Below are 27,031 nucleotides of genomic sequence, written 5' to 3'. Positions count from 1 at the left end.
AGATGAGGGGGATGATGGACAAGTCAAGCGATGGGGGAGAGCATAGCAAAAATGAATCAAGGGAACAGTAAAGAATCAAGAAACAGTTCTGAGAGCACAGAATATCGTCAAAGGAATGCAGTCAGTTTAAGTGTGTATGTTTAAACATTCAGATGGAGGATATTGTAAAGATGAGCAACGATAAGCCGAACAGAAATAAACTTAATTAACTGAATATGTAGTTAAGATATTGTGTACCTCCAGTACTTCAATCGTATGTCAGTTATCTTAAAGTGAAGCATCCTTCACATGTTTTTTTTAATCAAGATACCAATTGCAATATGTGGTTGTTTGGTGAACGTTGTAGTTAGCCACACGTTGTGGCCTGGTCAACAAAAGTTTCAAAGAAGCCTTTTTAAACATTAAAAGAACTTGCCTTGTGACCACAGTGCATCTCTGAGACCTCAGCATGGCTCAAATGTGCAAGTTAAATCCCATTCTGCTCTAGTTTAAGTAAGTGAGGGGAGTCAAAGGCATTCACCACATTTTTTGTTCTGCATCTGTGTTTAAAATGTATCCATTTTCTTTACTCTGTGCCCTTATTTTCTGGAGATGCTGACTTTAAAAAAAAGTTATTTGGCATCCATGGGTTTGCTCTATTTACAGACTGATCAACACAAAGATTTGTAGATATTCCACTTAAATTGTACATTATTTTAAATATGAAAAGAGTATTTTGTTTTGATAATAACCCTGTTGTTCTCCAAATTCTAATTTTGTGTACACAAAACATAAAAAATGGGAGGAGTTGACTATCTGGTCCTTCAGCCCTGTTCTGTCATTCATCAAGGTCAGGCTGAGCTCAGATCCATTTTCTTGAACTTTTGTTTAATTTGTTGACGTCCTTAGTATTCAGAAATCTACCAACCTCTGTTTTGAAAGAATCCACACCTGCTTGAGATAGAAAGATCCATCACCCTCTTCTCATGTGATTCCTATGTGTTGACCACAAGACTTCCCAGAAATGGGAATTGTTATTTCTCGGGTCTGGTGAGAAATTTGATAGTTTTGGTGGGGATCATCTCTCACTCTTCTTAAATGTAGAGAATATACACATAGTCTGTGTTCTTGGGAAAAAGTTTGAGTGCACTCACCCTATCAATACCCTTCATGATTTAATGCACATTCCAGGGAATAAAGTCCTTGCCTATCCAATGCCACTCTACAAATAAGTGCCTCAAGCCCTAGAATCATCCTTCCAAACCTTTTCTGCATTTAATAGCATCTGTCCTACAGCAGGGTGTCATGGATATATTTTAAAAGTGTCCATATTCATGCATTGTTTAGTGTGAGCTAGGAACCTATAAAATCAGTAGGTGATCTACGGCTAGCTAATAGTGCAAGGGTCAACATTAAAAGTGTGGATTTTTTTTCATATAGTTTATGAGCGCTTTTACTTTGTCAAATCTAATAGCACTTATAGGTCGCTCCTTGTACTTTGTTTCACGTTCCAGCTCAGTCAACTTGAAGATTGCCCTATTTAGTGCTGCATAGTTTCCTTTCCTGTGAGCAAAGTTGATCATGTCTATTTATTGTGTTGTACAGCAGGCCAACGTGTAGCTTGTGTACTTAAATCCAATATTTTCATGAAATGAAAAGTTTTTGTGAGCACTATGTCCCAATTCATTTTCAAGCACTCCTTAGCTGTACTGATGGAGAAGATGTTTTCAGCAAATCCACATTTCATTCGATGTGTGAAACCAAATATTAATAAATTGCCAGATCAGCTGGACGTCAAAGTTTTCATGGATCAGGTGAGTCTTCCAGTCGTGCAGACATGATAAATTGCAAGTGAGGATGGGGTTAAGTTGTGATGATGTTCAGAACCAGAGTAAAATGAATTGAAATGGGTTTAAGAAACCAAACACAAAAGTGTAACTGCCGGAGGGTGGAGCATGCGGATGGATGTGTTCCCATTTGCTGCTCTCCTTGATGGAGACTGCAGGTGTGGGAGGTGTTGTTGGAATAGCCAAGGTGGGTTACTGAGTTCACCTTGTGGATTATACACGCTATAGCTACTGTGAATGAATGTACTGTAACCGGTTCTTTGGCCCATCCAGTCCCTGCTGGAACTATTTAAATTGCCCACTCCCATTGACCTGCGCCAGGACCATAGCCCTCGATGGTCCCTACAGTTCATGAGCTGATGGAGTAGCAGCCAAGCAAGCAAACTTGTCCTGCAGTGGTAGCCTCAGATTGGGAAATGTTCAGTAATCTTAATATACCTTTGCTATTTGTCCCCAGGTTTATGATTTAAAGTTGTTCATAAAGCAAGGGGGAAATTTGAAGTCATTATAGATGTTAGTTTTACTGATCGTGACTACAGAATTTCGAATCAGGAATTTTAAGGAAAATTCCACTCCTTATTTACAATAGGAACATGGCCGTGTAGTATTACTAAATTCTAGTCTTTACTTTTCTCACTTTTTTTAGATAAAGATTTTGAAATGGTTCATTAGAATCAAATTTTGAAGAAAATATATTCATGATTTGTTTTATAGAAAAGTAGGGTGCTGTCTTCATTTACTGATGGATGGAAAAAGGGGGACTGTGTTAATATATTTGTAATTTTGATGGAATCATTCCATACTGTCCATTTATTTTTTATTTCTCATTGATTCCAACTTGTTTCAGCTGCGATACAATGGATTATTGGAAACTATCCGGATTCGTAGAGATGGATATTCTTGGAGACCATTCTTCGAAGAATTTGTGAAAAAGTATTCAATGCATTCAATGTGATAAGTGTTGTGCTGTATTTTGAATAGATGAATAAACAGTGCTGGATTTATTATTAGATGTGAATTCAAGTATGATCAATGAGAGTGTTTTATAGGTAGGAAGAAGTTCAGAAGAGGTTCAGAATCAGGTTTTACTATCACTGATGTAGGTCGTGAAATTTATTGTTTTGCAGCAGTACGAAAGTTAAAAATACTATAAAATACAGTAAGTATATAGAAGTGAACAGTTCAAAAAGGGAGCAAAATTGTGAGTTAGTATGCATATGTTCAAGGGTCATTGAGAAATCTGATGGCAGTGGAATGAAGCTGTTCCTAAAACATTGAATGTGCATCTTCAGGCTCCTATACCCTCCTCCCAGATGGTCATAATAAAAAGAAGGCATATATCACACGGTGAGGGTCCATAATGATAAATGGCACCTTCTTGAAGCACCACCTTCTAAAAGATGTTCTCTGTGCCCATGATAGAGCTGGCTGAGTCCACAATTGTAGATTCAGAGCAGTTGATAGTGGAGCAAAGGAGCCCCATGAGAGGCTGGAATTGGTGGACTAAAGGATGAAAGGGGCTTAAAATGTTGTTGAGACTGTGGTAAAATTTGTAAGTGAGGATATGATTTCAATCTGATTAGGAGTTGATTGTAATTTGCTGCAACAGACATAATGAGCACTAGTAAAGACAATAATGAGGAAATGAAAGTTATAAGGATTCATGTTACACAATTCTGGATGGCAAGACCTTACAGTGAATTGAAGCCTTTTCTATAAATTATATATTTTTTAGATTTATAATATAATTTTAAAAATTAACGTGTAAATCAGCATGGAAATGAGTAGCAAGAAAGTGAATACATGAATACTGTTGATTGCTTATTTTTATTTTTACAGATATGGAATACTGCTTATCACCCCTAATGTACCACTTACCAAAGAAAGGTAGAGTAAAAACAAAAGCAAAATTGTAATAAAAAGGATTAACTGTGTTACGTATCCTGTAACTGGATAACTTACCAGCAAAGATAGAGAGGTCCGTTGAAGTCTGATGTCACTATTTTCAAACGTTTTTATTTGAAAAGGGGCACAAAAGTAAGGTTAATACAAACATTCAGATAATGCACGTCGTCAATACTCAATTTAAAATGGCGGGTATATTAATAATCATCATTAAGAAATGAGCTCTGCTGTTGTCTAGGGGATAATATATTGTCCGTTGGAACTATAAAAGTCACTCAGAAGTCTGCAGGCTTCAGCCTTTTGGGAATCGCTGGGTTTCACGTGGGGCGACAGAGAGAGAGAGAGAGAGAGATTGGGGAGAAGAGGAAAGACTTGCTGGGTCTTTATGAAGCTTCCGTTGAATCGGGGGATCGTGGGATCCCCCTCCCCGATGTTAGTTAAAAGCGGTTTTCCGTGATTCCAGCCACAAATTCCAATCCCAGAATCTAGCGCACGTGGCTTCCTTCAGAATGGCTTCCCGCTACAGCGGGATCACTCTCGTGTCCTCTTGGTGCGTCTGAAGGGGCTGTCCCCCTTAGACCCTCCTTTATACTTCCTCACGGGGTCGCAGGTGTCAATCAGGTTGGGATGATGCAATCTCTCTCTCAACCAGCCCACTTTGCCCGAGGGCTTTACACGTGGCCTCCATGAGACAATAGTCGCTGTCGCCTTATTTGGCATCCCGGTGGAACGTGGTATTCGGCACGTTTCTCTCTCTCCCACTTCCTGTGTCTATTCAGCACGTCTCTCTCTCTCTCTCTCTCTCACTTCCTGGGTCTACTGACCCCCCCCCCCCCAACGGGTGCTCTTGCGATTCTCACAAAGGAGGAGGCTGGGATCCCCTCTTAAAAAACGTTTTTACCAGCAGTTAAAACGGAGTGGTACACAGTCTTACAGGATTTTTGAATCTAACACAATACACACATGTTTTTCTTTTCACAGAGTACTACCGTTATACATTCAAGTCAGTATCTAAATAGTTAACGATTACAGTGTCCCTTTCTTTAATATCTTAACATCACGTACCGTACTAAAGTCTTGTAGCATCAGACTTCAATTCAATAACCACCTATTTACTAAGGAGGTGTGGCCTTAGCTTAGGTGCATTTACAAAAGTTTATGCGAATACTAATCGTTTCAGTCATTTTACTTAACCGGCAGGTCTCCAAAGGGGCTGTCTTAATTATTCACAGGCTTTGACGCAAACCCATTCAACCTACTTTGCTGGCTAACAATGGCATCCCCATTAACCTTCGCCTCTTTTCTGGCGAGTCCCCCCCCCCCCCCCCCCCCCCGTGGGGAACTTGAGTAATTTTGCGTGGTGAACTCCCGCCCGCCTCGTTCATCAGGGTTACTTTAGCAACACCATGCCCCAAACTTAGACCATTTTCACCCAATTCTTTGATTTTACCCAGGTGGCTGGCCCTTTTGTCAGTACCCTTCAGGCTATTGGTGTTTAATTCGAACTCTTAGCTCAAGTAGCATTTCCGAAGGCAGCCTCTTCACACCCCATCCTGGCATAACAATAGAGTGGGGGGCCCCGCTATCTCCCGGCTCACTCTGTAAGCGATCTGCCAGGTTTAAGATTTCTTCCTTCAACTTGGAAACTACAGACTTTCCGTTTCCTTCAATAATAATCCTCATCCCCCCATTCTTAAATTCTGCATTAACTTTGAACCCACCTTCGAGTACAAACACCGGGGAACTCACACTTCCCACGGTTACCAAGGTTAACCCTTTTTCCACTGAACCAAGTCTAACTGACCCACAAGGACGGCCGCCCCGTTCCACTGAATCAGATACCTCAGACTTCTTCTGAGCTCCGTTACCAGGTTCAGCACCACGTGCATCCCCATCTTGGACACACTCAAACGGGACATTTGCCTCTTCCAGGCTTTCAACACCCATACCTTTTTCAAATTCTAACTTCCCCCGATCATTCCAGTTACTCTCTGGGCAGCTCCCACCCAGGGAAGGCGCAACCCTGTGAGCTGAAACAACCTCCTCGGCCTTTTCAGCAGACTCCTTCGAAGCAAGGGTACCCTTTCCATCTAGGACTGCCCTCCTCTCATTATCGGGAACACCTTTAGAACTCTCAAGTTCTTCAAACAATTCTGCCAAACCAGACAGATCATCCAAGTCCAACTCTGGAACTTTTAACAGCTTTATCTGTTTCTCATCTTTTTTTCCTACCTTTAGGACCTTTCTCTTCGCTAAGGGCAGATCTATCTCCTCTCCCTTTCCCCCTTTCACTTTACTACTCTTCGTCTTACCACCCTCTAAACCCTCATGGCACAGGGTCAGCAAAGACGTCTCGGCCAAATCAAAACTGGCCAGATTTAAACTGCTCTCGTTCTCAGCTGCCTCTCTCGACAGGCTGCAAGTGATCGCGCCTGCGAGATGGTCCTTGGGCGCTAGGGGCGAGGCCACCACACTCGCAGGTCGGCAGCATTGCCGACCAAATCTTACCCCCTGCTAAGTCGTTTCCCAGCAGGATGTCCACGTCAGCTGTCGGGAATTCTGAGGGCACCCCTATTTCAACTGATCCATACACCAGCTCACAATCCAGAATGACTTTATGTAAGGACAACATTTCTATCCTTTTATTCATGCCTTCTACCTTTACCCTGCCCATTTTCCGACCAAATTCTAGTACCTTACTGCTGATCAGCGACAGCGCAGCCCCCGTGTCTCTCCAGATTCGTACAGGAACTGGTGTGTCTCCCTCCGTCACAGACACCGTTCCGTGTGACAGACAACTCTCAGAGCCTTCTCGTACTCTGTCTACCCTCAGCTCTCTGGTTGATTTACTGATTACCACGGCACACCCGATAGGGACTGCAGCTTTCCCTCTTCCTATCTCTTTCCTCGGAGCAAAGCATCAAGATGCAATATGCCCCTCCCTTCCACAATTAAAACAAGTCAAACCCAGAAACCTCTGGCCGTCTTGCCTTTTCCCCCTCAACCTTACCGCTAGCTCCCGGTGGGACCTCTGCCTCACTCGTCGGGCTTTCTCGATCGTTCCCACGGTCTCTCTGGGGACCTTTATTCAAGGAAGTCTTTGTCTTGTGGGTTAGGACATATTCGTCCGCAAACTTAGCAAATTCTGAAATGGACTTATCTGGCTTCTCATTCAAATACATTCGGATCTCCTCCGGAACACAACTTTTAAATTCCTCAATCAGAAGTAACTCCCTGAGACGCCCATAATCCTCGTCCACCCTTTCCGCGGTGCACCAACGGCCCAAGAGCACCCCCTTCTCATGGGCTAGCTCGGTATATGTTTGATTCCACCCTTTCCTTAGATTTCTAAACTTTTGTCTATAGGCCTCAGGTACCAATTCGTAAGTCCGGAGAATGACCTTTTTTACCTCATCATAATTCTCTGCTCCTCCCTCCTCCAGGGACAAGGCCGCATATGCTCATTGGGCCTTCCCCTTTAACACACTTTGTAACAATGCCACCCACTGCTCTTTTGGCCACTTCTGATTTACTGCCACCTTTTCAAAAAGCAAGAAATAACTATCAACATCTATCTCCTCAAACGGGGGTACCAATCTCAACTCCCTACTAACATTAAACCGCTCCGCTCGGTCTAACCCTTGATCTCTTTGCTTGTTCCTCATCTTCTTCATTTCCCAGTCATGTTGCCTCTGTTTCTCTTTCTCGGCCCATTCCTTCTCTTTCTCGACTGCTTCTAGCTCCTTTAACTGAATTTCATGATGTCTTTGCCTCTCAGCTTGGTCCTGCTCCTTTTTCACCTCTAACCCCTTTAGTTGGAGCTCATGGTCCCGGGTTGCCTCTAGCTCCTTTAGGTGGAATGCCTGCTCCCTTTCTCTCTCAGCCGCTTCCAGCTCTTTTAACTTAATTTCATGTTCCAACCTTAATTTCTCCACCTCTAACTGAACCGTCCCACTTGATGGTACCTTTTCAGGGATATCTTCCAATACTTCAGCTTCAAACACATTCTTCCCAATGTAATACTGAGTTATGGCCCTTCGCACCTCCCGCTTTTTCATGGACGACCTCACTTCTGCGAGGGTCAACCCCTTCACCAAATTTAACGAGTCTGATTTGGTGGCCGCCTCTAGCGCCCCCACAGTCGGGTTTTTCATAAATTCACCCACGACCATCTTTGCTGGTTTCCCGTGTGGCTACCCGCGTAACCAGATTCAAGTTTTGGACTTACAAGCCCAATTCACTGGCCTCCCAATTTGGTGTCAAATCCCAGACGAGCCCCCAAGTTGTTACGTATCCTGTAACTGGATAATTTACTAGCAAAGATAGAGAGGTCTGTTGAAGTCTGATGTCACTATTTTCAAATGTTTTTATTTGAAAAGGGGCACAAAAGTAAGGTTAATACAAACATTCAGATAATGCACGTCGTCAGTACTCAATCTAAAGCGCGGGTATAGTAACAATCATCATTAAGAAATGAGCTCTGCTGTTGTCTAGGGGATAATATATTGTCCGTTGGAACTATAAAAGTCACTCAGAAGTCTGCAGGCTTCAGCCTTTTGGGAATCGCTGGGTTTCACGTGGGGCGACAGAGAGAGAGAGATTGGGGAGAAGAGGAAAGACTTGCTGGGTCTTTATGAAGCTTCCATTGATTCGGGGGAGCGTGGGTTCCCCCTCCCCGATGTTAGTTAAAAGCGGTTTTCCGTGATTCCAGCCACAAATTCCAATCCCGGAATCTAACGCACGTGGCTTCCTTCAGAATGGCTTCCCGCTACGGCGGGATCACTCTCATGTCTTCTTGGTGCGTCTGAAGGGGCTGTCCCCCTTAGACCCTCCTTTATACTTCCTCACAGGGTCGCAGGTGTCAATCAGGTTGGGATGATGCAATCTCTCTCTCAACCAGCCCACTTTGCCCGAGGGCTTTACGCGTGGTCTCCATGGGACCCTAGTCACTGTCACCTTATTTGGCATCCCGGTGGAACATGCTATTCGGCACGTTTCTCTCTCTCCCACTTCCTGTGTCTATTCAGCACGTCTCTCTCTCTCTCTCTCTCTCACTTCCTGGGTCTACTGACCCCCCCCCTCAACGGGTGCTCTTGCAATTCTTACAAAGGAGGGGGCTGGGATCATAACAACTGTATGTACCTTAGCTCTCAATATGTGGCTATCTTAACAAAGCTAACAATAACGTAAAAAGAAATTCCTCTTTGTAAGTTATTGTTAGCTTAAGTAAAATAGCTCCATATTTCATGTATATTTCTTAAATTGATAATAGGTCCTACATCTGAGACCTGTGGGAAGGTTGGATGCACGTCACTTTAGGATATACTACGCTGGCATGGCACAGTGCTTTATTGAGATACTGTGATCAGTTTATTGGTGCTGCATAAGTCCTCTATTCTTGATTAATAGTATTTATGTTCAGCATTAATAAGTAGTTTTGCCTCTTTTTCTGTAAATATAATTTGTTGAAATTAAAATTTTAATTGCTTGAGTCAGGTTTTCAATGGCTGTGGTTAGGTTGATTTTTTTGAACTTTATATCAGAACAGAGCTGCAGCTGGGGAGTAATGAATGATAGGATTTTTTTCAGGTCTGACAAGAAAAATAAAATAAAACATTGTCAAGATGAATGATATTGATGCAGTAACAGCGTGTTTGTAGTGGGACAACAACAGGTCAGAGTTACTAGGTCCATCTCATATTTTGCTTTAATATGTTATCTTTTCTGGAGACCATGCTTGGAAGGTGTGTTGTTGAGCTTGTGTTCGGGGAACCACATATGGAAAGGATGCTTTGGAGCTGGGCCTCTAATCAGGCCAGCCATTGAGATCAGATGACCAGGAAGATCAGCAGTAGCAGTAGCAGTGATGGCTTGGAGGGCCAGAATACTGATAGAAGTGTGGATGGGGGTGGGAATGCATGAATCGAGGATCTGGACAACTAGCATCAGGATAAGTGAGAAGACAGGTTTGGGAGCAGCTAAGCAGTTTCAGTTACAAAGACTGGGATGCTATGTCTGCTTTCCCTGGAGTGGAGGAGATTAAGAGAAGTGACTGAGGTATATAAAATTAAGAGAGTATAGATGGGGCAGACTGTATGAATCTTTTAAGCAACACACACAAAATGCTGGTGGAACGCAGCAGGCCAGGCAGCATCTATAGGAATAAGTATAGTCGACATTTCAAGCCGAGACCCTTCGTCAGGACTAACTGAAAGAAGACATAGTAAGAGGCTATCTCTTCTTTCAATTTGATGAAGGGTCTCAGCCCAAAACGTCGACTGTCCCTCTTTACCTCATCCTATAGATGTTGCCTGGCCTGCTGCGTTCCACCAGAATTTTGTGTGTGTTTGCTTGAATTTCCAGCATCTGCAGATTTCCTCGAGTTTGTATGAAACTTTTCCCCATATCAGAGGGAGGCAAACTAGGGTAGGATGAAAAAATTTAGAGGGGATATGAAAGGGGTCTTTGTACCCAAATTGTGATGAGCACTTTTGTGACTGTGATCAAAGTCACCAGGAGACACCGAAGCTCACGATATAGAACTCTTTTATTCAGGATACAAGCAGGCATCGTACTGAAGACGCTCCTAGAAGAGGATCCCCGGACAATTACTACATGACATTTTATATGCTAAAGATCAAAGTTAATGCCAGGACAATTCTATAGTTACAATGTATCCACAATGCTTCTTTTGAATTACAAATAATTTTCAAACACCAACACTCCAGACACCCAAAATGAATGCTAAGCACTACTGTCTCGAGCTATATTCAAGCATATGCAGTCATCGCGGGTCAATGAATGTTTCTTGGTTTGCAAGCAACCCCAGCTCCAAGAACATCATTGTTCTTGGCTTCATTTTAATCTCAGTCTACGATCCACATTCCGATCTGAACACTGCTCGGTGTTGAAGTTGATATTTGCTATATTTCGTAACTCCAGAATATGCCCTAACACATACCTGGAGTGAACTTCCTGAGAGAGTAGTGAAAGCAGTGACTGACAGCGTTTAATATTTTTCCAGATGAACACTTGAATCTCCCAGGCGTAGAAGGCTCTGAGATTAACGTAGATAGGTGATTAACATTTGCATGGATACGATGGGCTGAATGGTCTGTTTCTATGCTGTAAGGCTCTGTCAGGGATCAGGCCAAGTGGGAAATCAAAGGCAGGATATGTTGTTGGAGTAGTGTGGGGGAGTTTTAAAGTGTTCAGATGATGGATTGTTGGTGATTTAATTTAACTTTCTCATGTCCCTGCAGATCATCGAAACTGGATTAGGAGCATATTGTCCAATACATGTCCCAACCTGACATGCAAGTCAATAAAGATAATAAAATAAGTCAAAGTTATAAAGATCAGGTGACAGGCTAAACTTTCTTATTGGTGTGATTTCACCTGAAAATTGTACAGACATGACTTACACATGGGGCATCAAACAATCTGCATGAGGAACTGCTGAGTTCCTGCAGGAGATAGTTTGTTCCTCTGAATTCTGGCATCTGCAGTCTCTTCTGTCTCCATAAATCAGAATCAGGTTTATTATCACCGGCAGGTGATGTGAAATTTGTTAACTTAGCAGCAGCAGTTCATTGCAATACATAACGTAGAAGAAACAAATAATAATAGAGGTAAATCATACAGTATATGTATATTGAATAGATTAAAAATTGTGCAAAAACTTTAATGATATATATTTAAAAGGTGTTCAAGGGTTCAATTTCAATTTATGAATCGGATGGCAGAGGGAAAGAAGCTGTTCCTGAATCGCTGAGTGTGTGCCTTCTGGCTTCTGTACCTCCTACTGGATGGTAACAATAAGAAAAGAGCATGTCCTGGGTGCTGGGGGTCCTTAATAATGGACACTGCCTTTCTGAGACACCGTTCCTTGGGTTAGTACCCAAGATGGAGGCGATGAAATTTATGTCCCTCTGCAGCTTTTTTTGATCTTGCGCAGTAGCCCCACCCCCTAGCAGACAGTGATGCAGCCTGTCAGAATGCTCTCCACGGTACATCTATAGAAGTTTTTGAGTGTTTTTGTTGACATACCAAATCTCTTCAAACTCCATATTAAGTCTTTCCTTCTTTATAGCTGTATCAATATGTTGAGACCAATTATTATATTGTCACCAAACAATTGATACTAGAACATACAATCATCACAGTGATATTTGTTTCTGCGCTTCGCGCTCCCTGAAGTACCAGATTAGGTCCTCGGAGATCTTGACACCCAGGAACTTGAAACTGCTCACTCTCTCCGCTTCTGATCCCTCAATGAGGATTGATATGTATTCCTTCGTCTTACTCTTCCTGAAGCCCACAATCTGCTCTTTCAGCTTACTGACGTTGAGTGCCAGGTTGTTGCTGCGACAGCACTCCACTAGTTGGCATATCTCACTCCTGTACGCCCTCTCGTCTCCACCTGAGATTCTACCAACAATGGTTATATCATCAGCAAATTTATGAACGGTATTTGAGCTATGCCTAGCCACACAGTCATGTGTATATAGAGAGTAGAGCAGTGGGCTAAACATGTATCCCTGAGGTGCGCCAGTGTTAATCATCAGCGACGAGGAGATGTTATCACCAATCCACACTGACTGTGGTCTTCTGGTTCGGAAGTCATGGATCCAGTTGCAGAGGGAGGTACAGAGGCCTCAGGTTCTGTAACTTCTCAACCAGGATACTCTTGGTTAAATCAAAATTTCAGTTGGATAGTGCTGAATTAACCAACAAAATTCTGCTCAAACTGGTTTAGTCCATGTATGTGAATGTTGGTGCAAGTATGTGTGTGCATATACATGAGCATTTGTGTGCAAGTACAGTACATGCATTGATGAGTGTGTGTATACGTGCTTGTATTTATGTACATTGCTCTAAGCATTCTGTATGTTAATAAGATATAGAAGCAGAATCAGGCCATTCAGTTCATTGCTCTACCATTTCATCATGGCTGATTTATTATCCCTCTCAACCACATTCTCCTGCCTCCATCCTGTAATTCTTGCCGCCCTGACTAATCAAATAAGTATTAATAATTGCTAATAATTACAGATAGTGATGAGAGTAAGAGGCTATAGCTGAAAAATTTTGAAACATTATTGCTGAATAACTGTAACTATCAGATTTCCTTTGCCTAATAATTTTCACTTACCTGATTAAGATATATATCATTGGTATTTTTATTCGGTCTGCTGCATTAACTAAGATGGTAACCCTGTCATTTATTAAGTTAAGAAACTAAAAACGTACTGAATGCATTCCCTCAGAATTTTTCCCCATCCTATTGCTGTCACATCAATACGGAGGACCCTCCAGAGATGAAACAATAATGTCATATAGAATCAGTTTGCAACCTGTCCATACTTCATTTCAAATCAGGACTCTACTTGCAGGAAGAATTGTAAAACATGCATAGGTCCGACTTGTTTGTAAGAAATCTCCTTCAGCGGCCTTTTTGATAAAGATAAAGATAAATTTGTTTGCCTGATATCAGTTAACTGAATAAAGTGGCAGTGAACATGCTAGAGTTAACTAAGGAAGATATAAACAGCATTTACATTTCCTTGATCCCCGGAAGAAAATGTCCATGTTGCGGCTGCCAAAGGTGACTAATGCTTCCTGCAGGCTTCATAAAATTACTATGCTTGTGCAAACATAGCACAGGAATTGACAACTGTGAAGCCAACAAGGAAATTAGAAGAGTAAAATATCATTTAGATACAATCTTCTGTTGTAAATCCTTGCATAGTTTAAGGCTTTGTTAAGTTGTCATCAAGGCTCATGTGAACGTTGTCCCACCTCTGAGATAGCACATTCCCAGCTCATTGAGGAAATAAATGCGTATTTTATGATGTTACATCAACGTTGCTTTAAGGAAATGCTACAGTCATCTATGTGCAGTCCTCTAGTGTGATACAGGAGTATTTGTACATGCATACATGTTTAAGATGCAAGATCTCCTGGTATTTCTTCCTTATTCAAACAGGCTAATTATTACACTCAATGGGTGTAGGGAAGTGTGTAAGACTGCTTCATGTTTAGTTGTTTAAAAGTGAATTCAAAGTACCGAATGAAAATCAAAACATTGCAGATGATTCAATTTTGAAATAAAAACAGATGTTGGAGACACTCAGCAGGTCAGTCAGCACCTGTAAGAAAAAAAAGTTGACGTTTGAAGTTGAAAAATCGGAAAAACTAATTCTGCTTCTCTTCCCACGGATACTGCCTGACATATGAGTGCTTCCAACATTTTCTGACTTTATCTAATCTTCAGAGAAATGTCTTTTTATATAATGTGTCCATTCTAAGTAGTAAAATTGCATTTTTCTCTCTGCTCCATAGTTGCCTAGATATTCTTCAAACTACTGACCTGAAGGACTGGAAATTTGGGTAAGTCATAGCCCAAAAACGGCATTGCTGAAGTATAGAAAGCACAGAAAAAGATACAATGGATATTTGGATTCTTTGCTTGGTCATCCATTACCACACATGGACATTACATGTTACATTTTCTTCAGATATATGATATACTGATCCACAAAAAATAAGGGACAGACCAGCTATGGTCTGAAAGTTGTTGGCATTTGAAATGGGGTCTTTAATCTGTCTTGTTTATAAAATGTTCTGACTGAAGCCTCTGTTTTGTCAGATGCTATGTCACCAACTACAGCATTTCCTGCTCTAAGGATTACAATGTTCTGCATTCATGGGTTTTGTTTAAAATATTTCAGCCTATCTGCAATGTTTTCATTTACAATCAGTTCTTGATCCTTGACCTGTCTTTGCCGTCTCCCTGATGTAAATATCTCCATGCCTGTGTTCAGTGATCCATCTGTAACTCTATCGACATTATCTCAGCTAAGCTCTGCTGGATAATTTATGCTTCCTCATGCACTTGGTTTCCCAAAATTTAATCATAAGGCTTTCATATGAACATTTAAGTCACTCTCTGGAGTTCTCATTCTTTCTTTGTAATCTGAAATTCAAAGGCATTAATAAAGTAACTAAAGTTAACTCTGAGACAAAGAGGGTGTGGTAGGAGGGATGAGGTGCCATGGTTAGCAGTTGGGCAATGTGAATACACAGGAACTGCAAAATGCGTCACAACTGTCATTGTAAAGCTTCCCTCACACAGCACACCTGCATAAAAGTGTCTTCCTGTCAAGCTGTAAATGTGTAGAACAGTATTCACGTCTGTGCTAGATTGAAAACAATAAGGACTTGTGATGGGAAGATGTACTCTTTTGTTAGAGATTAAGTCAGATCACATGTTGTGGATTAAATGGTATATATGGAGTAATTCTATTGCAGATGATTACCAGGGAGCTGATGAAGTTGGGGATAGGGATATGGTCTGTCTTAGAAACATAGACGTCTACAGCTCATTACAGGCCCTTCGGCCCACAATGTTGTGTGGACCTTGTAACCTACTCTAGAAGCTGCCTAGAATTTCCCTACCACATAGCCCTCTATTTTTCTAAGCTCTTTGTACCTATCGAAGAGTCTCTTAAAAGACCCTGTTGTATCCTTCTCCGCCTTGATCACTGGCGGTGCATTCCATGAACCCACCACTCTCTGAGTGGAAAATCTTCCCTCTGACATCCTCTTGTACCTACTTCCAAGCACCTTAAAACTATACTCCTTTGTGTTCGCCATTTCAGCCCTGGGAAAAAGCCTCTGGCTATCCACATGATCAGTGCTTCTCATCATCTTTAACACCTCTATCAGGTTACTTCTCATCTGCCATCAGTCCAAGGAGAAAAGGCCACATTCACTCAACCTATTCTCATAAGGCTTGCTCCAATCCAGGCAACATCCTTGTAAATCTCCTCTGCACTCTCTCTGTAGTCTTAAGTAACACACTCAAAATGCCAGAGGAACTCAGCAGGTCAGGCAGCAATTAGGGAGAGAAATAAAGTCGACATTTTGGGCTGAGACCCTTCACCAAGGTTGGAAAGAAAGAGGGAAGAAGATGGAATAAGAAGGTGAGGGGAGAGGAAAAAGCAACACCTGTCTGAAGGCATGAACATCGATTTCTCAAACTTCTAGTAATTTCTCCCTTCTCCTTTTTCTCACTTTTTCCATTCCCCATTCTGGCTCCCCTGTTACCCCGTTCTCTTCTCCTCACCTACCTATCATTTCCCTCTGGTGCCCCTCCTCCTTTCATTTCCCTCAAGGTCCACTCTTCTTCCTATCAGCTTCCTCCTTCTTCATCCCTTTACCCATCTACCTTCTTCCTCACAAGACTTCACCTATCACCTTTCATCTACTCCTTCCCCTCCCCCCACCTTCTCCCTTTCCAGTCCTGATGAAGGGCCCTGGCCTGAAATGTCAACTCTTTATTCATCTCCATAGAGATGCTGCCTGACCTGCTGAGTTCCTCCTGCAATTTGTGAGTGTTGCCCTGGATTTCCAGTGTCAGCAGAATCTCTTCTGCTTATGGTGTTAATTGAGGGTAGGAATTGGAACATAATTGTTTAGGGTGGATGGTAATTTCTGCTGCACCAATCACTGTCATGGAAATAGTGTCCTCTAGCCTCTGGTCGTCCTGTCTCTTTTCAGTGCTGTCATCTCAGATTCCAGAGAGATCCAGCAGCCTATACTTTTTAAAAAAAACAGAATCCACTGTTAAAGGTGGGATAAAGTGTCACAACGACACATTGACGGCTTCTCGGTAGAGATCGTAATCAGCACCAAGTTTCTCGGTGTTCACCTGATGGAGAATCTCACCTGGTCCCTCAACACCAGCTCCATAGCAAAGAAAGCCCAGCAGCGTCTCTACTTTCTGCAAAGGCTGAGGGAAGTCCATCTCCCACCCCCCATCCTCATCACATTCTACAGGGGTTGTATTGAGAGCATCCTGAGTAGCTGCATCACTGCCTGGTTCGGGAATTGCACCATCTCGGATCGCAAAACCCTGCAGCGGATAGTGAGGTCAGCTGAAAAGATCATCGGGGTCTCTCTTCCCGTTATCACGGACATTTACACTACACGCTGCATCTGCACAGGAAACAGCATTATGAAGGACCCCATGCACCCCTCATACAATCTCTTCTCCCTCCTGCCATCTGGGAAAAGGCTCCGAAGCATTCAGGCTGTCATGACCAGACTGTGTAACAGTTTCTTCCCCCAAGCCATCAGACTCCTCAGTACCCAGAGCCTGGACTGACACCTTACCCTATTGTCCTATTTAGTATTTATTGTAATGCCTGCACTGTTTTTGTGCACTTTATGCAGTCCTGTGTAGGTCTGTAGTCTAGTGTAGCTTTCTCTGTTTTTTTTACGTAGTTCAGTCTAGTTTTTGTACTGTGTCATGTAACACCATGGTCCTGAAAAACATTGTCTCATTTTTATTGTGTACTGTACCAGCAGTTATGGTCGAAATGACAATAAAAGTGACTTGACTCGACAAATTTAAATAATAAACCTAGCACCAATCTCTTGCCCTGCGTCGATTGCATAGACATTGAACAGTACAGTACAGTACACTCCCCTTGACCCACAAAGCTATGCTGACCTTTTAACCCACACCAAAATCAATCTAACAATGCCTCCCACATAGCCTGTAATTTTTCTTTCATCCAAAGTTCAAAGTGCATTTATTCTCCAAGTATGTATACTATATACAAGCTTGAGATTCATCTCCTTACAGGCAGCCACAAAGCTAAGAAACCAATAGAACCCATTTAAAAAAAAGAGAAGACCGCCAAACGCCCAATGTGCAGAAAAAAGAGAATCATGCAAACAATAAAAGTAAACAAATAGCGTTCAGAACTGAAGTTCACGAAAGTGAGACCACAGCTGCCAAGCCCAACTTCACTGAAGTCGATCCAGAAGCCCATTAGTTTCAGGCCACAGCCTCAGTTCAGCGCAGGGACAAGTAAACCTCACAAAGCACCGAGCTGAACACTGGCCCATCTCTCACCTCCAGCCCCAACACCCTAACCTTTTCAATCTGGCCCAGTGTTTAAATCGGCCAAATAGCGGGTCGTTCCTCACTTCCGTAACCAGACCCTGCTGCTTCAATACCCTCTTGGACCCGGGACTGAACACCTCCATTTGACCCATACCTGACTTTTCCAACCCGGCCTGGTGTTTAAATCAGTCAAACCTCGGCTTGTTCCTTGCTCTTGGGCGCGAGGTCTGCTGCCTCGATTCTGCCTCTCCTCGGTTCGGCTGCTTCGAATCTCCTACAAGTCTGCTCATACAGCCAAGCAGGAGTTCGTTCCCTACTTTCTGGCCCGCGACCCGCCACCTTGATTCAGCTGTATATACCATGCAGCAAACGTCCTGCACCTTTGAGACTTCAGTTCACACCATCCAGGCAGTTCAAATGCTTGACTCTGAAAGGGAAGTTACAGACTATTGATTGCAGTGATAATTTTTGAGAAAAGGTATGATTTAATAAAGTAAAAGTTATTTTTACTTTAAGTCATTGTGCTTCTCCAGTGCCATCTTAAACCGACTTGTACTTGACCATAGGTTAAAACAACTTGTGGTCAGGTTTGAGGCAGACTGGGTTTATGTTTCATATATCTGGGTTCTTGATTGAAACTTAAATTAACTCATTCAGTTCTGTTGATAGAAATTCTATTCCCTGTTGCTTCTTATTGCAAGATCAAGATTTATTAACGTTATTGAAACCATGTTGGGTGTATGAACCAAGTATCATTCCTGTACGCCAATTTATTCTGGTAGTGTCAACAAATTCTGCAGTCCATATCTGTCTTGAGATGCTTCTGAACCCAGTTACTGTTGTATTACTGATTTCAAGTTTCAGCTGTATCCCTCACCTTCTTGTGCAGAAAATCACGCCTGTTCTTTAAGTACTGGCATCAGGATCAACTCGCAAAGTGCATCGAAAAACTTGAAAAAGCTGCATTGGTTATCCAAAAAAGTAAGCGAAAAGCAAAAATTCAGTGTTGGTTTAAGTGCGAGAATTTACCTTTGTTGAAGTTTTTGGTAATATTTTAACTTGGTTAAACAAGCTGAATTAATGAATAGCAGCCTAAAATGATGAAAGCAGTAAATCTAGTTTAGTTACCTAGAAGGAAACTTACAAATCTCAAATATCTTTCAAACTCTGTTCCATGAATTGTTAAATTTTGCTTTCTGTTACCATTTCTCTGTATAATGGTTGACAAGTAACAGGCAAGGTGGTGCGTAAGCAACAAATACTAACCATCCCAAGCAAGCAGAGACTTACTATTTCCCAGTGTCATTATCATTAATAGTCTCCAACAATACTGAATGGAATTAGCTTTACTGATCTCAAGGATGCCCGATGACAAGTGGTTCACTCCCCGATATCTCCATGCCTTGCGACCATTGATAAGGGTGAAGTGGGAAGTATGATAGAAGACTTACTGTTCAATCTGAATAGGAGAAGCCCAGGAACGCAACGTCATCCAGAATAGCAAATCAGCCTGTAACTCTGCCTAGAAATCACCTCCTCCATTGCCATCGTACCATAGGTGTAGTATCTTATCTGTAGAATGCTTGCATCTATTCAAGAGGCTTTCTTTGATGGTACCACCTTCCATCCATGTTTATTGCCGGCAAAAAGACCTGTGGTGCTTTGGGGCTAATGCCGCCAACAGCCCCATAATGTCTCCTCGAGTTATTGCTCCTTGAACCCCTCCTTAGACCATAAGGAACAGAATTAGGCCATTCAGCACATCAAGTCTGCTCCACCATTCTATCATGGCTGACTTAATCCTTAATCATACACTAACCTAGTTTGGATGGATGTTACAAGTAAACTATTGCTACATCAATACCCTGAGATTCATGCCAATAGGCTTAGATGGAGGTCCATTATTCAATGTACAGCAAGTCAGTAGCAGCTAACATTTTCTTGAGAACATATGCCAGCTGTCCTATGTACTATTTTCATCACGATTTTAATGTTCTTCATGCATTTTTGACTTCATACGTTTATTAGATGATGCTGCCACAAAGCCTCGCTGGATGCTTTGACTGGTGGTTCTAATTCTTTGATTAAATTATTTACTTAAAGATGAATGAGAAGTAGCAAACAAGCTCGCTGTAATGTTTCATTACCATGTTCAAAGCTGCTGATAAAGGCCTTTGACTCATCCCCAAAAAAATATAAAATGGATGGAAAAAGATTTAATCAGAACCTGAATAAGTAAGCGTAACTGTGCTGATCATACTCTCATTTGTGATAGGTTTATCTTTTATGTTTAGTTTTACTTTTAAGTTAATAATATCATTGATTGTGGAACTGTGAAATTGAATTGGCCCAATTTATTTTGCTCATTATTCTTCAGGTTATAAAAGATACCGCTGTCAAAGCAAATATAAGGCTTTGTTGGTCGAACTACAAAACCAGCACCGGCTGGAACTGGAAAGGCAAATGGAAGAAAGACGCCAGATTGAATTGGAGCAGGAAATGGAAAGAAAAAGGCAGGAAATGGAATGGAAAGATGCAGGTAGATTTTGTGTGAGCTGTGGGGGTACTTAATACAATAATATCAATGAAGTTTAAGTACTCAGAATGGAGAACATTATGAATAGTATGTTGAAGCTGATAGATGGCATAATGGTTAGCGTAATGCTGTTACAGCGCCAGATTGTAATTCATTTCCCACATTCCAAAGATGTACCGTAGTGCACAAAAGTCTTAGGCACATATCCATAGCTAAGGTGCCTAAGACTTTTACACAAGCTGTTCTTATATCATTTCCTGAGTGGGTTAATTTTGATTTGATTTGAAGCACATGGTGGAAAGACATTCGTCCCCATCCACTCTTTATTTGCCCTTGTAACAGCAATATCTGAGTGTCATAAGCTTTTGTTAATATTGGTAAATATTTAGTAGACACAGTACTATGCAAAATTCTTAGGCACCCTAGAGATATGTAAGTAGCTAAGACTTTTGCACAGTACTGCATGCTGAGGTCTGGGCGTGCTTTGTTGGTACCAGAAGCATGGCAACACTTGCAGGCTGCCCAACACAATCTTCGCTGATATGATTTGATGCGAAACTACGCATCTCATTGTATGTTCCAATGTACATGTGACCAATAAAGCTAATATTTAATCAGGTGTTCAGACTAAGGGAATAGGTAATTGCCAGATAGTCCATGAGGAGCAGGGAGTTATTACTCATTTACACATTACTCCCATTGTTATTGATTATTTATTAGTGATGGCTCCTCAGCAATGTGCAGTCAGAGCCAGGAGTGTGGCACTACAACTGCTCAATTGTGTTGAAGGGGAAGAAGAAGAAGAACAAGAGGGTAATGGAGAGAAGGGACCAGTAGTTAGGGAAGCTGTCGAGTGTGTCTGCGGCTGAAAGCATGACTCCACAATGGTATGTGGCCATTGTCAATAATGTCACTGAATGGCACTGATTAAACTGAGGGGGCAGGGACAAAAGCCAGAGGTCATGGTCCGTATCTGTACTAATGACTTAGGTTGCAAAAAGCAATACTGTGCTGTAGGCAAAGTTCAGGGAGTAAGGAAAAGGGTTCTAAAGCAGAACTTTAAGGGTAACATTCTCTGTTTTACTCCCAGTCCCACCTGGTAGCAAACAGAATAAGGAGATTAGAGCAAATTAGCACTTGGTTGGAGAGGTGTGTACATTTCTGAGCCGCTGGACCATTTATTTGGCAGACGGACTTGTACAGGACCAGGAAGAGCATCCTTGTAATAGGGCTTGTTTGTGCCACTCTGGAGTTTAAACCATCTGGAAATGCAGAAAAATTAACAGGAGATGAAAAGTAGCAGGTGAAGTTGTGCTGCCTGCTTCACTGAGACAGCAGGAAACAATTAGGTTAACACCAGTAGTCTGGGAAGTGCTGGTAATCAGCCAATATATTAGCAGCATGCACATGTGAACCAGTTGAAATGGGAGCTCTGCAGCAGAATATATAAGCATTAAAAATAAATCATCAGTTGCGCGTAAGAAAACAAAATTAATACGTTAATCAAAATCCCTACTTTGCAGGACCAGTTACACCACCTGTTCCACTTCCGAGAAAAAAGAAGCCACTCCCTCGACCTCGCTCTGCAGCTGTAGATAAATTTCACAAAGACGTCCAGCCTCCTGTCCCCAGGCCGCGGAGTAAATTAGTGGAGGTATGTTTTTCTCTGAGCCTTGTTTTTATATTTCTAAGAAGAAACTGAACTTTGCTTTCCCCTAACATTTCCTCACTTTCTTTGTCTAAGCCAAGTTGTAATGCGTGGTATATGAGTCCTCCATATGTGACAAGTAAACTTATAAATATTTCTATTAGAATCAGAGTCAGGTTTAACATCTCCGGCGTATATTGTGAAATTTGTTGACTTTGCAGCAGCAGTACAATGCAATACATAGTAATAGAAAAACACTGAATTACAGTAAGTGTATTATTAAATTAAATAAGTAACACAAAATTAGAAATAAAAAAAGTAGCTAGGTAGTGTTCATGGGTTCAATGTATATTCAGAAATCAAATGGCAGAGGGGAAGAAGTTGTTCCTGAATCGTTAAGTTTGTGCCTTCAGGCTTCTGTACCTCCTCCCTGACAGTAGCAATGAGAAGAGGTCATGTCCTGGGTGATGGGGGTCCTAAATGATGGATGTCGCCATTAGAAGAGAATTGGACAGATTTTAATTGGGCTTACCCGTCCTCTTTACAATTGTCAGGGTGCAAGCTTTTTTGCTTGTCAACAACTAATTTGAAAAAGCTTTATTTCTGAGCAGGGGAAGAGGGAAATGCTGGCAGGGTCCAGTTCCATCATCAATGTTTTACATGAAATTAGGGATCTAACCATTTATTGGGGCATAGTAGTGTAACACTCACCCAACAGGCTGGTATATGTCTAGGGGAAAATAAGATCCAGCCACACACCACCCCACCTCCCGTACACGCAGGTGCTGTGGGAATCAAGTTTATGCCTCACGCACGCACACAGTATCAAATTCACACCAGATACCGTTATGAAATACACTTTAAAGATTTTACTAAAACTAAAAGAGTACTGGCAATACAATATATATGTAAGAAAAGAAAAAGCAAAAGGCGCCAACTTAGCAAAGTTCGGTCAGTTTAGTGCACATCGTTGGAGCTCAACCATCGAACCATTCGACCCCTCGTCGCTTGCCTCCGACCTCCACATCTTGGCACCTGGGACCATCCCCGGTGGTCAACCAAGCAGAGCAGCGCACGTCCACCTTCCTCGGCGTCTTCTTCCCGACTCTCCTGAAAACCTGCGAAAACCCCTCAAACTCACAGCCTCACAAGACAAAATAAATTTCCCCAATGGTTAACAAATGAATACAATCCCCATATCATCAAGTCTAAAGCTAAACTGCGAGAGAAACACTTATCAGACAAAGAAGCATTCCTACTCTTAACAAACCTAAGAAGCCATTTTGAGTAACATACACAGGACATTGTACAGTAGCATTGAGTCGAGATTAGGTCTTTTAACTGTAGTTTCTTTGATCAAGGTTTACAAGGCTATATTCAAGGCTTATCTGCAACCCAACTTAGTTTATCTACTCTTGAACTAACCTCAATATAATAATCAAACAAAAGAGCTCTCATTCTTACTTTTCTTTAGTAATTGATCAAACATTAATTTATTGCTTTCGTGGGAGTAAGTTCAGTTTTGTAAGTATAATTGGTTCTTAGCATCAATCCTGAAAAGCTTAACCCTGAATATTTTTCAGGAGGATGCACACTAAATAGTTTCAGAGGAAATAGTTTCTCAATGTATTTTTTGTTTGTTGCCATTATCATAAAATATTTAACTAGATTGTCCCTTGATCTTCTCAATTCCAGAGAATATCTCTATGCAAACATTCCTTTATGTATTAGCCAATTTAACTCCTGTAGTGCATGTGCCTTGTTGCTAAGTTTTACATCCACATCCTTCAGGCTCATAACTCTATACCTGTGATGTATTACCCAGAGCTGCTGTTGCTACTTCAGATTTAATCTAAACACAAACTTTACAATAGCACTAACAACTGAAAAGTAAGTGCTAGCCTGAATAAAGGTCATATTCAGTAATGATTTTGATGATTTCTTTATCTGCCAATGAACTAGATAATTTATGTATGTGAACTTTGTTTATAAAGGCTCTCTTGTGTCTCATTGTTTAGAAGTACTTTGTTCTTGCTCATAAGTCTTAATGTAATCCACGTAAGGTCAATATTATCCAAAGATATGCTGGCCTTTTTTTTGAACTAGAGGGATTTCTCCACGGTTGATATTGAGACATTGATTCACTAATACTTCTGATTAATAGATAGATAGGGTGGATAGTCAGTACCTGTTTCCCAGGGCACCAATAGCAAACACCAGAGGGCATATGTACAAAATTAAGGGAAGGAAGTTTAGGGGAGTCATCGGGGTAAGTTTTTTACACAGAGGGTTGTGAGTGCCTGGAATGACTTGCCAGGGATGGTGGTGGAGACTAAAACATTAGGGGTATTTAAGTCTCTTGGACAAGCACATGGATGAAAGAAAAATGGAGGGTTATGGGGTAGTGTGGGTTTAGTACTTTTTTTAAGGAATATATGGGTCGGCACAACATGGAAGGCTGAAGGCCTGTACTGTGCTGTAGTGTTCTATGGTTCTAAAAACACCTAGAGGTTTAGTGAACTGTTAAGGGGATGATAATAATAGGCAACGGAGTCTTGGATATGTGTTGTATGGCTGATTGTTCAGATGGAGTCTAATCTTTAAAAAAGGTAAACTGTTATGTTTTGATAGCAAAACTGAGAAGAGATTATAAAATCAGAATGAGGTTTAATATCACTGATATACAGTGCCCATATAAAGTATTCACCACCCCCCCCCAGAAGTTTTCATGTTTTATTGTTTTACAACATTGAATCACAGTAGATTTAATTTGGCTTTTTGACACCGATCAACAGAAAAAGATTCTTTCATGTCAAAGTGAAAACAGATCTCTATAAAGTGATCTAAATTAATTACAAAAATAAAACACAAAATAATTGATTGCATAAGTATTCACCCCCCTGAAGTCAGTATTTAGTAGATGCACCTTTGGCAGCAATTACAGCCTTGAGTCTGTGTGTGGCTAGGTCTCTATCTGCTTTGCACATCTGGACACTGCAATTTTTCCCTTTTCTTTACAAAACTGCTCAAGCTCTGTTAGATTGCATGGGAGTTGTGAGTGAACAGCCCTTTTTAAGTTCAGCCACAAATTTTCAATTGGATTGAGGTCTGGACTCTGACTTGACCACTCCAGGACATTAACTTTGTTGTTTTTAAGCCATTCCTATGTAGCTTTGGCTTTATGTTTGGGGTTATTGACTTGCTGGAAAATAAATCTCCCATGTCACAGTTCTCTTGCAGACTGTATCAGGTTTTCTCTGTATTTTACTGCATTCATTTTACCCTCTACCTTCACAAGATTTCCAGGGCCTGCTGTAGTGAAACATCCCCACAGCACGATGCAGCCACCACCATGCTTCACAGTAGGGTACAGATGGTGTGTTTTTGATAATGTGTGGTATTTGCTTCACACCAAACATAGCATTTAGTCTGATGGCCAAAAAGCTCAATTTTGACCATAGAAACCATAGAAACTTCTTCCAGCTGACTTTGTAGAGTTCTGTTCTCACTTTGACACAAAAGAGTTTTTTTCTGTTGATCTGTGTCAAAAAGCCAAATTAAATCCACTGTGATTCAATGTTGTAAAACAATAAAACATGAAAACTACCAAGAGGGATGAATACTTTTTATAGGCACCATATGCCATTGAATTTGTTATTTTGCTTCATCAGTTCCGTGCAAGACATTGAAATTACAAAAAGTAAAAAAATAAGTAGCACAAAAGAGGAATAATGAGGTAGTTTTCATAGTTTCATGGGCCACTTAGAAATCTGATGGCGAAGGAATGTCACCAACATTGTCCTCAGCAGTAGGGAGGATGGTGACTGTAATGGAACTGTAAGGAAGGATAAAAATGGCTGGTAGACCTTACAAATTTCAAGTTTCTCCATTTTCCCAATTTGATCATTTAGCTAGCAAACCAAAAGAAGCAAAAGCTAAGGACATTTGGCTGATCTCCAACATTTGGAAATCAGGGACTAATACAGAGGTTTGTGTATTCTGCTGCATGTGCTTAGAGCAATAGTGAAGTAACTCCTTTGATTTCAACTGGATTTCAGTGGGTACAGCTATACATCCAGGTGCTGGTATCTTCCACTGTTCACTTTAATAATTCACTAGCAGATTACCTGGTTTAAAATGTCTATTATAAACAAAACCTTTTTTTCAGGCAACTCCCTTCGATAATTCTCGGGAGCACATGAACAACTTGTGGCTTCAGGAGCAGGCAGAGAAGGAACAGCAAATTATCAAGAAAAGGGCTACAATTCGATGGTTCAAAGAAACTCAGGCTCGAAAAGTGGTTAAGAATGGTGCGTTTCCTTGCTGGTTTCATGGGATGATCACAAGACGGTGAGTGTAGTTTAAATTTAGTTGGGTGGGATTTATCATTGATGGTGATAATTTTAATACCATGGTATTAAATTTGCATTGATTGCAAATGTGGTATTCAATGATTTAACTATTTAGCAAAATTTCAGATTCCCGATTCTGCTTGAAAATACTTATAACAGTGCATTGTCAGTAGCTACAGACAGGTTACATACCTTATAGAACCATAGAACATTACAGCACAGAAACAGGCCTTTTGGCCCTTCTTGGCTGCGCTGAACCATTTTTCTGCCTACTCCCACTGACCTGCACCTGCACCATATCCCTCCATACACCTCTCATCCATGTACCTGTCCAAGTTTTTTCTTAAATGTCAAAAGTGGCCACTCACCACTTCATCTGGCAGCTCATTCCACACTCCCATCACTCTCTGCGTGAAGAAGCCGCCCCCCCACCCCCATGTTCCCTTTAAACTTTTTCCCCTGCACCCTTAACCCATGACCTCTGGTTTTTTTCTCCCCTAGCCTCAGTGGAAAAAGCCTGCTTGCATTCACTCTGTCTATACCCATCATAATTTTATACACCTCTATCAAATCACCCCCATTCTCCTACGCTCCAGGGAATAAACTCCTAACCTATTCAACCTTTCTCTGTAGCTCAGTTTCTCAAGTCCCAGCAACATCTTTGTAACTCTTTCAACCTTATTAATATCCTTCCTGTAATTAGGTGACAAAAACTGCACACAATACTCCAAATTCAGTCTCACCAGTGTCTTATACAACCTCACCATTACATTCCAAATCTTATACTCAATACTCTGATTTATAAAGGCCAATGTACCAAAAGCTCTCTTTACAACCCTGTCTACT

At 41.4% G+C, this 27,031-nt stretch overlaps 1 protein-coding gene across 1 annotated transcript in view; it reads left to right on the top strand.

Moving 5' to 3' along the window:
• The window catches only part of LOC132404925 (myosin-IIIb), a 189,137-nt gene that overhangs the window by 135,708 nt on the left and 26,398 nt on the right, over positions 1–27,031 (top strand). The window contains exons 18-25 of the mRNA XM_059989534.1: positions 1,674–1,793; positions 2,674–2,759; positions 3,666–3,713; positions 14,076–14,123; positions 18,539–18,630; positions 20,027–20,188; positions 21,709–21,839; positions 26,002–26,183. Of these exons, the coding sequence (XP_059845517.1) occupies positions 1,674–1,793; positions 2,674–2,759; positions 3,666–3,713; positions 14,076–14,123; positions 18,539–18,630; positions 20,027–20,188; positions 21,709–21,839; positions 26,002–26,183 (869 nt within the window). The remainder of the gene's footprint in view (positions 1–1,673; positions 1,794–2,673; positions 2,760–3,665; positions 3,714–14,075; positions 14,124–18,538; positions 18,631–20,026; positions 20,189–21,708; positions 21,840–26,001; positions 26,184–27,031) is intronic.

Source organism: Hypanus sabinus, chromosome 14 (assembly GCF_030144855.1).
Source record: "Hypanus sabinus isolate sHypSab1 chromosome 14, sHypSab1.hap1, whole genome shotgun sequence".
NCBI lineage: Eukaryota > Metazoa > Chordata > Chondrichthyes > Myliobatiformes > Dasyatidae > Hypanus > Hypanus sabinus.
Note: the sequence above shows the minus strand (reverse complement) of the source record. Positions and strands in the feature narration are given on the sequence as shown.